Source organism: Parathielavia appendiculata (assembly GCF_033297405.1).
Source record: "Parathielavia appendiculata strain CBS 731.68 unplaced genomic scaffold N657scaffold_26, whole genome shotgun sequence".
Lineage (NCBI taxonomy): Eukaryota > Fungi > Ascomycota > Sordariomycetes > Sordariales > Chaetomiaceae > Parathielavia > Parathielavia appendiculata.
Window position 1 is genome coordinate 78,423 of NW_026944245.1, and position 9,669 is coordinate 88,091.

General features: G+C 54.5%; 6 protein-coding genes across 6 annotated transcripts; 2 read left to right on the plus strand and 4 right to left on the minus strand.

Moving 5' to 3' along the window:
- Positions 1 to 387: 387 nt before the first annotated feature.
- On the minus strand, positions 388 to 1,105 carry N657DRAFT_256370 (uncharacterized protein). The gene has a single exon (XM_062786463.1). It carries the CDS (start codon positions 1,011 to 1,013, stop codon positions 528 to 530), a length of 486 nt encoding a protein of 161 aa, XP_062643234.1. The 5' UTR covers positions 1,014 to 1,105; the 3' UTR covers positions 388 to 527.
- A 1,115-nt stretch (positions 1,106 to 2,220) lies between these two features.
- On the minus strand, positions 2,221 to 3,003 carry N657DRAFT_684409 (uncharacterized protein; the record flags this gene model as incomplete). The annotated part of the gene is made up of 2 exons (XM_062796676.1): positions 2,221 to 2,615; positions 2,673 to 3,003. 2 exons carry the CDS (start codon positions 3,001 to 3,003, stop codon positions 2,221 to 2,223), a joined length of 726 nt encoding a protein of 241 aa, XP_062643235.1.
- A 727-nt stretch (positions 3,004 to 3,730) lies between these two features.
- Positions 3,731 to 4,893, minus strand: N657DRAFT_658988 (FAD/NAD(P)-binding domain-containing protein; the record flags this gene model as incomplete). The annotated part of the gene is made up of 5 exons (XM_062794943.1): positions 3,731 to 3,848; positions 3,903 to 3,952; positions 4,015 to 4,156; positions 4,228 to 4,598; positions 4,639 to 4,893. 5 exons carry the CDS (start codon positions 4,891 to 4,893, stop codon positions 3,731 to 3,733), a joined length of 936 nt encoding a protein of 311 aa, XP_062643236.1.
- A 515-nt stretch (positions 4,894 to 5,408) lies between these two features.
- On the minus strand, positions 5,409 to 6,503 carry N657DRAFT_650116 (uncharacterized protein). Its single transcript, XM_062793874.1, has 3 exons — positions 6,274 to 6,503; positions 6,001 to 6,205; positions 5,409 to 5,930 (listed from the first exon to the last, which is right to left on the minus strand). Exons 1-3 carry the CDS (start codon positions 6,478 to 6,480, stop codon positions 5,524 to 5,526), a joined length of 819 nt encoding a protein of 272 aa, XP_062643237.1. The 5' UTR covers positions 6,481 to 6,503; the 3' UTR covers positions 5,409 to 5,523.
- A 703-nt stretch (positions 6,504 to 7,206) lies between these two features.
- On the plus strand, positions 7,207 to 7,993 carry N657DRAFT_650118 (uncharacterized protein). The gene is made up of 2 exons (XM_062793875.1): positions 7,207 to 7,721; positions 7,790 to 7,993. Exons 1-2 carry the CDS (start codon positions 7,430 to 7,432, stop codon positions 7,834 to 7,836), a joined length of 339 nt encoding a protein of 112 aa, XP_062643238.1. The 5' UTR covers positions 7,207 to 7,429; the 3' UTR covers positions 7,837 to 7,993.
- Positions 7,994 to 8,907: 914 nt separating this feature from the next.
- N657DRAFT_650119 (uncharacterized protein) lies at positions 8,908 to 9,445 on the plus strand. Its single transcript, XM_062793876.1, has one exon. The coding sequence runs from the start codon at positions 9,017 to 9,019 to the stop codon at positions 9,389 to 9,391; it is 375 nt and encodes a 124-aa protein (XP_062643239.1). The 5' UTR covers positions 8,908 to 9,016; the 3' UTR covers positions 9,392 to 9,445.
- The last annotated feature ends 224 nt before the right edge of the window (positions 9,446 to 9,669 follow it).

Consider the following 9,669-nt stretch of genomic DNA (forward strand, 5'->3'; position numbering starts at 1 on the left):
GTCCCAAAGCTGCACGGCTAACGGGGAGGATCCTGGACTGGCTGATGGACTCGGGGAAACTGCCGATGTACGGTCTGGCCAGGAGGCTGGAGCTGGAGCTCGCAGTCTGATACCCTTTCCTTCGAAGGCCAAGAGGCCTTCCCACTTTGTACTTGCAGGATCGCACACTGATCGTTTCCTTGATTGTCGATATGGGTTTTTCACCCGGCCCACGAGGGCGCGGTTTTCCTGTATAGTAAGTTGTTGAAGGTCCGGCACGCCCTAGGGCACAGCGGCGTAGGAATAATATATATAAAATTGCTCCACTAGCTCCTCCGAGCTACACGTCCCATCAGGATACCAACGCTGGTGCGAGGAGAAGGATGTCGAGCCAACATGAACGATCAGATACCGATTGCGTGAACAGGCGGGAACCAAGAGACACCGCAATCGATGAATCCGCTGGTGAGTTGTCCAGTGAGAGACGGGCCTGCCAAGGAACATTCGGCGTCGAGAACTTTAGCATACTGGACAGGCTTTGCGCCAGGTCAGCTTGCCGGGTAATGTAGTGCCCCGGGGTAGAGGACGGGCCCATCAACCAATGCCCATGACCAAGTCGGATCGCGCTTGTAGACGTCGGCAGACTGTGCTGTTCCCCGCTGAACGCTTTCCCGGTACCATCGCATCAAGGTGTCTTTCCACAGCCCGCAAGATACTGTTCTCCGCTGTTGCGCTGCATCTCGTCTGCCAAACCAGAGATTGTGGGAAGTGTGTCGCCGGGATAGGTGAGTTGGACTGCTGTATATTGACAAACCATATGGCGCCAAGTTTTCTCCGGACTGTTCTCTTCGTCCGACCGGAACTCGGAGATCATGTTGTGGAAGTCGCTTTTCCGGACGTTGTTGGCCTCGTACAATGCCAACTCCTCCCCGAACCCGCACTGGCACGTCCGAAGCTCGCGGCATTCTCATGAAATCTCCTTTGGGCCATAGTAAACCACCCACGGGCTCAGCATGCGCTCCTGGTATGCCCATGCTCGTGATACCAGAGGGAAACGGGCACCGTCCCCTGCCTTCGCCGGCTCGGGGAAGTGGTGGACTTGGCGGCACATAACGCCTTCGAGATCGAGATCCCCATCGATCGCCGTAAAGCAACCTCCACTGGCCGACTGCCAGGGACGCGGCCACAGTAAGGTATCAATTGCGGTAAACCTGCCCCATGCGGCCCGATTCGCGCTTCCAGTCGGCGTTGCCGTTGTCGTTCTGGATGATGCAGAGCGGATCGATCCACACGTACTCTATGCCCAAGGACCGCGCTGTCTTGGCTGCCTCTGTACCTATTGCGGAGCCCTCTTCAGTGGTTTGTGACGTGGGTCCGCAGCGGCCTGCTTGCTGGGCATTTTCGGCCAACGTTTCAGCTTAGGACTAAACTGGGCACATCCACTGGTGTAACTTATGCTGTAAAATGTTGCAGCCAACAGGCTCTGAAGAAAAAGAAGAACAAGATTAGGTTGCCCAGAATGGTTCTTCGGGGAAAAGAAGAGGGGGGGGGGGGGTGGGTGGTGAAGAACATCTATCTTATTTGGGGCCGTAAGCTAGCACAGCCTTTGGGGCTGGTTGATAGCAGAGTAATCGTAAGGTAGGCAACTTGAGACCTCAGAGCCCAGCTAGGGTGAAATCATGATGGAGGAAATCGAGATTTATAATAGAGGAGGAAGTAACGTTACAGATGGTAATCTTAATCCAGCTTAATCCACGTGCATCTGCCGCCGCATCAAGCGGTTCCGTATCCCGGAAACCGCGCCCGTTTGGTTGCCTCAGGCTACAGACTCAAACTGACCCAGATCCAGCGTGATTTGGCCTAAGGCACAAATAGATACGTAGCTTTCTGCCGGCAGAAAAGCACCACCGTTGCGATTCCGCTTTCCAGGAAAACGTCCAGTTTCGCTTGAGCTTCGAAGCTGAACACCCTTCAAGCAACAGAATCGCAATCTGATGCCCTACCCATTTAGCGATTCTTTTGTGTATGTCAATCCCTTTTGCAATTGCACCTTTTTCTCCTTTCTCAACCGGCTTTGTTGCCAATTCATTTCTGCTAAGCACCGTGTATTCTATCACCTTTTTCTGTCGATGTCCCTTTGCTGTTACCCGCGACTACGTTGCCCTGAATTACTGTGCAGGAGCTGACGTAAACCCACCGGCAATGCCGTGACTAGTGCCTGCCTTCTCGGCGTCGCCGATCTTACCACTGGCACGGTGTTGAAGACGTGACCTTACACTGGCCAGTATCTCCAAGAAGGAAAACAGCGGGGAGTTCTACCGGCATGATGTTCGGATCGTGTTCGGTGAGACAAGCAGCGTCCGTCTCTGGAACAGTGGTATTGTGCGAGGTGTTGTCGGGAGTAGATGCCTGTCCTGGCTCAAACGCAGCACAGCCGGCCGGAACGGGTTGGGTCTGCGTCGCGTGCGCAGTCTCAGGAGAGCTCGCCAATGACTTCAAAGGGAGCCCTAGGCTACCTCTCCGTCGCTGCTGGTTTGCAAACTCGTCGTCTAGGCCAGGCCCAATGGTGACTGAAGGCTCTGGCGCGTCGCTCTTGTTGGAAGCACCGTCGACACTTTTGCCGTCGACACTTTTGCCTGCTCAGACATGTCAACGTACTGGCCTGCCTAGGGATGCGAGATTTAGGCATATACCTGTGCTAGCACTACGGGATTTAACCTTATTATGTGCAACTGCTAGTAGCTCCTCAAGCGGCGGGAAAGACGCGTTGGATCGGCCATCGTCGAGATCGTCATCAGACTCGCCACCACTGGCGATCAGGACCGCATTGTCTTGTGACTTCCCAGCACTGCTGTGTTGAGGATCGTGCGCATCCTGGAGCGGCGGTGGCGGATGTAAAGGTGCCCCAAAGATAGCTGCAGAAGGCTTCCCCTTCCGAACCAGAGGACCGCGGCTCGCAGGCTCGGGGCCTGTCGCTACAGTGGGGTTGTAAAAGATCTGGATGTCGAGACAGACTGTTGCCATTGCGTTACCAGTGATACCGCGCGTTATCGGCTTGCAGAAGATGTCGGGAGTTATAGAGAGAGCAGTTCCCGGAAGCATGCTGGCGTTCGAACTGGCGATCTTCGGAGCTGCCCTCCCCTCGGTCCAATATAGCCACCACGGCCCACCTTCCGCCAGGCGCAACTCCGACTTCCAGCTTCCCGTTGCACACGAGGGTCTCCCCACAAGGCCGAAGCCGTAGTGCCGACCATGTCTCGCAGAGCCGCCGCGCTAGGCGAGAACTAGCATGCCGGCATAGCCTTCAACGGCCTCGAACCGCCACTAACCTGCCCTGATCCACCAGTCTTGCTGCCAGTTGACCACGGTGCTGCAAAGGAGAAAGCTGATTGAAAAGAACCAGTCTCCCAAGTTTTGCGATGCCCGGCCGCCTGCGAGGGCGACCCTTGATGTTTGTTCACCGGGAAGGGAATAGCTTAAAGTAGTGGTTTCCCATTCCGGCAGTCTCGTCGAGGCTCTCTCGATAGCCTGAAGTGGTGATTTCCATTCCGTAGTTTCGTCAGGTGCCTGTGAAATCCCGAAGAGGAAATTACTTACTTATGCCCCTCCTCCGTTCCCTCACTCGGCTCCTGCATCCTCTTGAACATTTTGGAGAAAGGGTCGTTCTCCATGGCCTCATACGGAGTGGTATACTTCAACAACTTGTCCTGTTCTGAAGATATCGGTTGATGATGTCGTGCCAGACTCTCCCTCAAACCCCGCCGTACTTGTCGAGGATCGAGTCATCGGCCTGGCCCGTGTGGATGCCCACGAGACTGTCGTACAGGCTGCCGACGTCGGCGATGCCTCCTGTAAAACCCATGCCACCGCTATAAAAAATCAGTGGACGATCTTTTTTAAGAGTTTCGCACCTAGAGACAGACAATGGGTTACACAGATGCGCCGCGTCTGCCGCCAGGAGAAAACCGGCCGACTCGCATCTCGTCCACACACCGCTGGCGGACCCGGTACGGGCTGAAGTTGACCAGTTCGTACTTGTCCGGCGTTGGGGTTGCCGGGCAAGAAAGCTTGGAACCTACCGGGCTGCCGCTCCTTAAGCTGCTCGTATGTGAAACCGCCAACGTCGCCATATGTCACCCGACAGAAGCCATCTGTCTGAATCCGTGCCACCATGTGCCTGTTGTTGTCAGCCATCCCACACAAATCACAACCCCTTACTTCCGAGGCTCGAGGAGGTACGGCACTCACCAATGCTCCGAATGCACAAAGAACAGGCTATCATCACAGTCATACGGCCCAAAGTTACAATCCACATTCGTCGCCACAATCTGCTCGTTCCACGTAAACCCCGGAAATACCATTTCCCCAAACAGCCTCCTCCGTACGGTGCTATTTGCCTCGTCACAGCCAACCACATATTCCCCCTCCACCAATTCACTCCCACCACCTTCCTTTCCCGCCCTCACCCACGCCTTTCCCCTCCTCCCCTCCTCTCCAAGCTCCACAACCTTACACCCATACTTAATCTCCGCCGAGGACTGCTCAAGAACACGACTCTCAAGAATCTTATCTAACCGATGAAGCGGCAAAAGAACAATTTTATACCTCCCCTCCCCCTCCTCCCCACTTTCCATCATTAATCACATTCCGCAGATGCACCATCCTCGTCTTCTTCTCATCCAACCTCCGCCAGGACACGCCATCAGGCGTGAACCCTTCCGCACGGACATCGTCCAGTATGCCGGCGCGGCCGAACTCGATGCAGGACTCGGTCGTGTGGTGGCTTGCGCGCGTTCGGTGTCGAGGGATGCTGTTTGCTCGAGGAGGGTGACAGATGTTGGCGCGGGCGAGGGGGAGGGCAAGGAGCAGGCCAGAGGGGCCGGCGCCGACAATTATGATCATGCTCAGGGGCATGGTTGCATGCCATGTGGTGTCTTGTGGCGACTTGGTGGCTTTCGAATGTGTTAGGTGGGAACGCAAGATCCCTCGGGTGGTGGATAAGCTTTGTTGTTGGTAAGTGCGAAGGGCAGTAGAATAGGGATGTAATTAGGGGGTGGACAACCTGGGGCGCCCAGCCGTGTGCTGCGACAGGCTCGTATGGGATTTGAGGAAATAGGAGTATCCCCCATCATGTCGGCAGCCGGTGTGTAAATGTGTGCGCCCAGATGGTTTGAGTTTCTTGGCTTGTTGGTGTCTGCTAACATGCCCCCGCTTCTCCGCACATCGAGGCCGGCAGCTGAGCTGTTCCAGACGCGGAGCCCCCAGGGGTGGATTGCCACTCTCGGGTTCACTTACCAGTGGTCCTGTGCAACATCTTCATGCAATGTTTCGACCCCGTTAGGGACGGTAAGGTACCTACATGGAGCATTTCGCGGCCTCGGAATTTGTGTCGCAGCTGGATGACAGCCAGCGGACACGATGCAGCAGAACAGACTCGACCCCATATTTGAAATTTATCAGTTGGTAACGTCAGTGGTTAATTATAGAGTGGCCACAGCTACGAAAGAATTGATGGCTTCTCAGAGTGGACCCCGCCGGTGCATCTCAAGTAAACCTAACAACATATGGGCAGGGAGTCTCGTTGAAGTCAGAGATCTTCATGGCCATTACCTTGTTGATCCGATCATTCGGAGCATTCCACAACGTGTCCCCGCCGTCCGTCGTGATAAGACCCACGTGGTGAATCGAATTCCAGACCGCGCAGTCACAAGCGTTTCCAAAGAAGACGGCGTCTCCCTTCTTGCGCTGCGAATACGGGTACTTTGCATACCCCAGCGTTGCTTGGGAAGCGCAATACATATTATGCGTGTTACGCAGGTTCTGTGTCGTCGCGAAGAGGTTGCGGCCGGTGACTTGGCAGAGGGCCCACGAAACGAGACCGGAGCAGTCGAAGCCGAGCTCACCGTCATCACCGCGGGTCGGTCCGCTGCAGGAACCGCCATTCCAGGTATCTGTGGACTTTATTGGCTTGGTCCTTGATAGGACAAACCGAAGTTGAATAAGGAAGAGGGAATGTCTTACATGGCAAACCAGCTGCCTCCATCGCTTTGGTCAGCATTCGTTCACCGACGGTGCCGGTTTGGGTCCTCTTGAGACAGCACTGAATGTCCTGGCTCCCAGGGCAGTAGTTGCCAGGGTCGAAGGTTCCGTCGGGACAGCCGTTGTAGGCGACGCTGCGGCAGAAGCCCGACTTGTCACCGACCTTGCAGGGAATCTCGACGCAGCACTGTGACCATGTTAGTGATCCTCCAACCCAGGCATTGCTCTTGCGAAAGAAGCCCGTTAATCACTCACCTGGACATCATCCGGATCATTGGGGCAGAACGGCTGCGGATATGAGATGCCTCGACAGTTGGACGTCGTCTGGCATGTGCCGGCGCCTTCAGTGCCCGTGCACCTGTCCCCAATAGCTCGGCCAAAGACGCTTTCCTCAGGAGGAGCAGCGAGGGCCAGTGCCGCGAGAAGGGTGAGGGCAGACCAGAGTGACTTTAATTCGACCATTGTGATGTTCTGGCAGTGATCAGTTCTTGTGTCTTTGACTTTTCGCTGGCTGGGAACTGCCAGTCTCAGAAATGGACCTGACATTGGGCATCTTGCTGCTTAAATACCCCAAGAGTAATAAGGTAGTTTGGCTCGGTCGGTGAGAATCCAAAGATATGATGGTTGCGGGCCGCTCATCCAACCTTACTGGCCGCAGCCCGCCAGTGGTGATACCCCGTGCCTTCACCTGAACCCCTGTTTAAAAGGCTGAGCGCTTGAAGCTTTCGCACCTGTTTCTTTTCAGCTCGGTCGGCCGAATCGCTCGGTCGGACACGAGCAAACAATAGCCCGTCTTACAATCTCCAACGACCAACAAGGTCCCTCGGTACCTAACTTATTACCTTGGCGGGCTGAGAAGTGTTCGTGATGGTGACTTGATGTGGCAGGTCTAGGCAGCTAAAGAGCGGTCTCGATGACAAATGGTTTACTTCAGCCCTATAAACTACTAAGTACCGTTACAGTACATAGGACGTTACATGCAGGCTGCAAGCCCAAGAGAGGCGGAGTGGAAAACAATAGTAGTGGCCGCTGCAGCCGTCCATTGGGGAGCACCACCTTCCTGAAAGAGACGACGTGTCTCAGCATCCGAGCCACGACTCCGGCCATTGACAACTCCGTCCTACCTTGCGGTATACTGACACGTCGCCTGGCGGTGATTATTGAGCTACCAAGTTTTCGGATTGGCCACTTGGCAACCCCAACAAGTAAACCCGACGGTCTGGATGATGACCCGAACACTGGTGAAGGGGGTCGTTGATGATCCCAACATAATCTCCAAAGACATGGAGAGAGTCAAGTCTTGAGCCTATTTAACCAACACCTCCAGCACTCAGCACACTGTCCTGACCATGGCCCCTGTAAAAGCATACCTGACTCTTCCATAACCACACCACTGCACCACAAGCCCAACATGAAGGTTATCGCTCTCTTCTCTGCCCTCCTCCTCCCGACCAGCGCCTTCGCGGCCGGCGGTCGTTGTTCTGGCTCCTGGAACGACGACCGGTGCATCTGCATCGACAATAACGAGTGCAGGCGCTACGGTGGCGACCCTATCCAGGGCTCCCCGGGCGACTGGCCGTGCCCAAGCGATCCGGACAACGTTTGGGGTTGTTGGGTTTGGGACAATTGCCCCGGCCTGGATAGCTCGACTGGCTGTATGTGGCGGAATGGCTGCATCGCAAATCGCGGAACCGTCCGCAGAGGTGAGACGAAACCGTCTGGTGCCATGACAAATAACCCTGAGCCAGAGGCTGATCTAAGTACCCCACAGAGGAGGTCTGCCCTGGCGGGGTTGACTTCATCTGCTGTGACTTTTGATTTCGGTCAAGGTGTGTTGACGGAGAGAGAGGGGCTCACGTGTTTGTGTCTGGTATTTTGCATTTGACTACCTAACATACGCAAACTATATGTCGCCCTACACTTGCTCGGCCATTGTCAGTGGCTGTTGCATATAAATGTGGTATCGTTCGTTGAGTTCTAGGTGCAATGGAAATGTGTGAGATGTCCGCCTAGGCGGCAATGCGGTGCCCTCTAGTTAGGTAATTATATTGTAATGCTGCTTATATCCGTGACTTCTGCGGTTACTGAATTCGTGAATTAACTTGTACGAACAACCGAGCCTTTTGCCAACGGTTCCGCAAGGGTTGGCCGTTGACGGAAACGTTCAGGGGCTCATGGCAGAGCTCGGCGGCACTGCCAACGCGTCAACGGGGCTGTATCCTGGGCGGGGCCAGGATTGCCTGGCTGGACCGATGCCAACCTGAGACATTTGGATCAAACTGGTCGGTCTTGGAGCTTAGAGGGTCAGCCATTGGTGGTAACTGCTCGGCGCTTTTCAGCTGTGAAATCTCTCGGGCAAGGCAGTTCAAAGGCCTGGCCAAGAGAGGATGTCCAACCCGCCATTCGGTGTACGATCCAGGCGCGGATGCTGACGGAATATGGGCAAAGCCGCGCGTAGACCCAAATTGAGGGCAATGATCGGCGCCAACACCACACTGGGCGGTTTGACCATCCTGGTGCCAGGCTGAGGCAGCATCGGTTGTGGAAACGAAAGCGGTTCAATGAGTGCTTTGATACGCCAGATGGGGGAATATATACACTGCTGCCTACAGATTACAGTCTTTTGAGTCATTTGGTATACATTGTCTGCAAGCCACAGCCACCTCCGTGTCTGTGAGTCAAATTCCACCGAAAGCAATAGCACGGCTGGCATCACACAAAGAACATGATTTGCAAGTGACTCTTTCCATTATCGGTAGTTAATTGAAAGTACAGTACCTTTCTAGCTATCTGTATCCAGTAACTGAAAGTAGCCTTCTATTATCCATATGTGGTGATAGGAACATAGGAAACGATAGAGACTGCTTCAAGTTATTCCCTTCTATGCCAGTTCCTTCCATTTTTCCTAATCATTTCCATTTTTCTATGGATTACTTTCTTTCAACCGTATCTCTCGTTCTCTCCATTTCCTCATTTTCCTCCTCAGTGTATCAAAGTAATGCCCGGAGATGTACGGACTGTACTGCGTGACAGCGAGATTCCTCAGCCGCTTCATATTCCGCACAAAGGGCCGGACTCCGAAGACGGCAAGTCCGGAATATACGTCTCGCGTAGGGAAGTCAAGGTCTTTCCCACGCTAGGCATGAGGGAGCGGTTTGTCAGGGCCCTGCTGCCCGAGCTCGCAGACCCGGATTGCATCCTTTTCTGGGACCCTCTAGTGGAATCGAGTGCCTCTTTAGTTAAAGTATCTCTAATTGTACGGGGTCGCCGACCTAATTGTACGGGGTCCGCACAGACCCCCGGAATTCCGCCACACCTGTGGCAGGCTGAGGCTCGGCCAAAAAAAAAATCCAGAGCAAAAAGATCGGTTTGAGCGTTTGGGGATAATGTGTATTGTGGCCTTGGGGATCTATCGCAAGGAAATCAGGCATCTATTCCTATCTGTCAACTAGCCTAGGGGGTGTCCGGCGCTGGCGTCCCGAGCTGTATGGCTGCGCTAGACGCAGGATCTTTACAGTACCTTTTTGGGTCTCCTCTACTCTATTTTGCTGGCCTCTCCCTGTCCCTGACCTCGTCCCTGTCCACGACCTCTTCCCTGTCCCTGACCTCTTCCCTGTCCCTGACCTCTTCCCTGTCCCTGACCTCTTCCCT

Excerpts from the sequence above, each read along its gene's own strand:
- N657DRAFT_256370 (XM_062786463.1), bottom strand. The coding sequence starts at position 1,013 with ATGGGCATACCAGGAGCGCATGCTGAGCCCGTGGGTGGTTTACTATGG.
- N657DRAFT_650116 (XM_062793874.1), bottom strand. The coding sequence starts at position 6,480 with ATGGTCGAATTAAAGTCACTCTGGTCTGCCCTCACCCTTCTCGCGGCA. Across the intron at positions 6,206-6,273 it reads ATGATCCGGATGATGTCCAG|TGCTGCGTCGAGATTCCCTG; the intron begins GTGAGTGATTAA and ends ACATGGTCACAG. Across the intron at positions 5,931-6,000 it reads GGAGGCAGCTGGTTTGCCAT|ATACCTGGAATGGCGGTTCC; the intron begins GTAAGACATTCC and ends TAAAGTCCACAG.
- N657DRAFT_650118 (XM_062793875.1), top strand. The coding sequence starts at position 7,430 with ATGAAGGTTATCGCTCTCTTCTCTGCCCTCCTCCTCCCGACCAGCGCC. Across the intron at positions 7,722-7,789 it reads TCGCGGAACCGTCCGCAGAG|AGGAGGTCTGCCCTGGCGGG; the intron begins GTGAGACGAAAC and ends AGTACCCCACAG.
- N657DRAFT_650119 (XM_062793876.1), top strand. The coding sequence starts at position 9,017 with ATGCCCGGAGATGTACGGACTGTACTGCGTGACAGCGAGATTCCTCAG.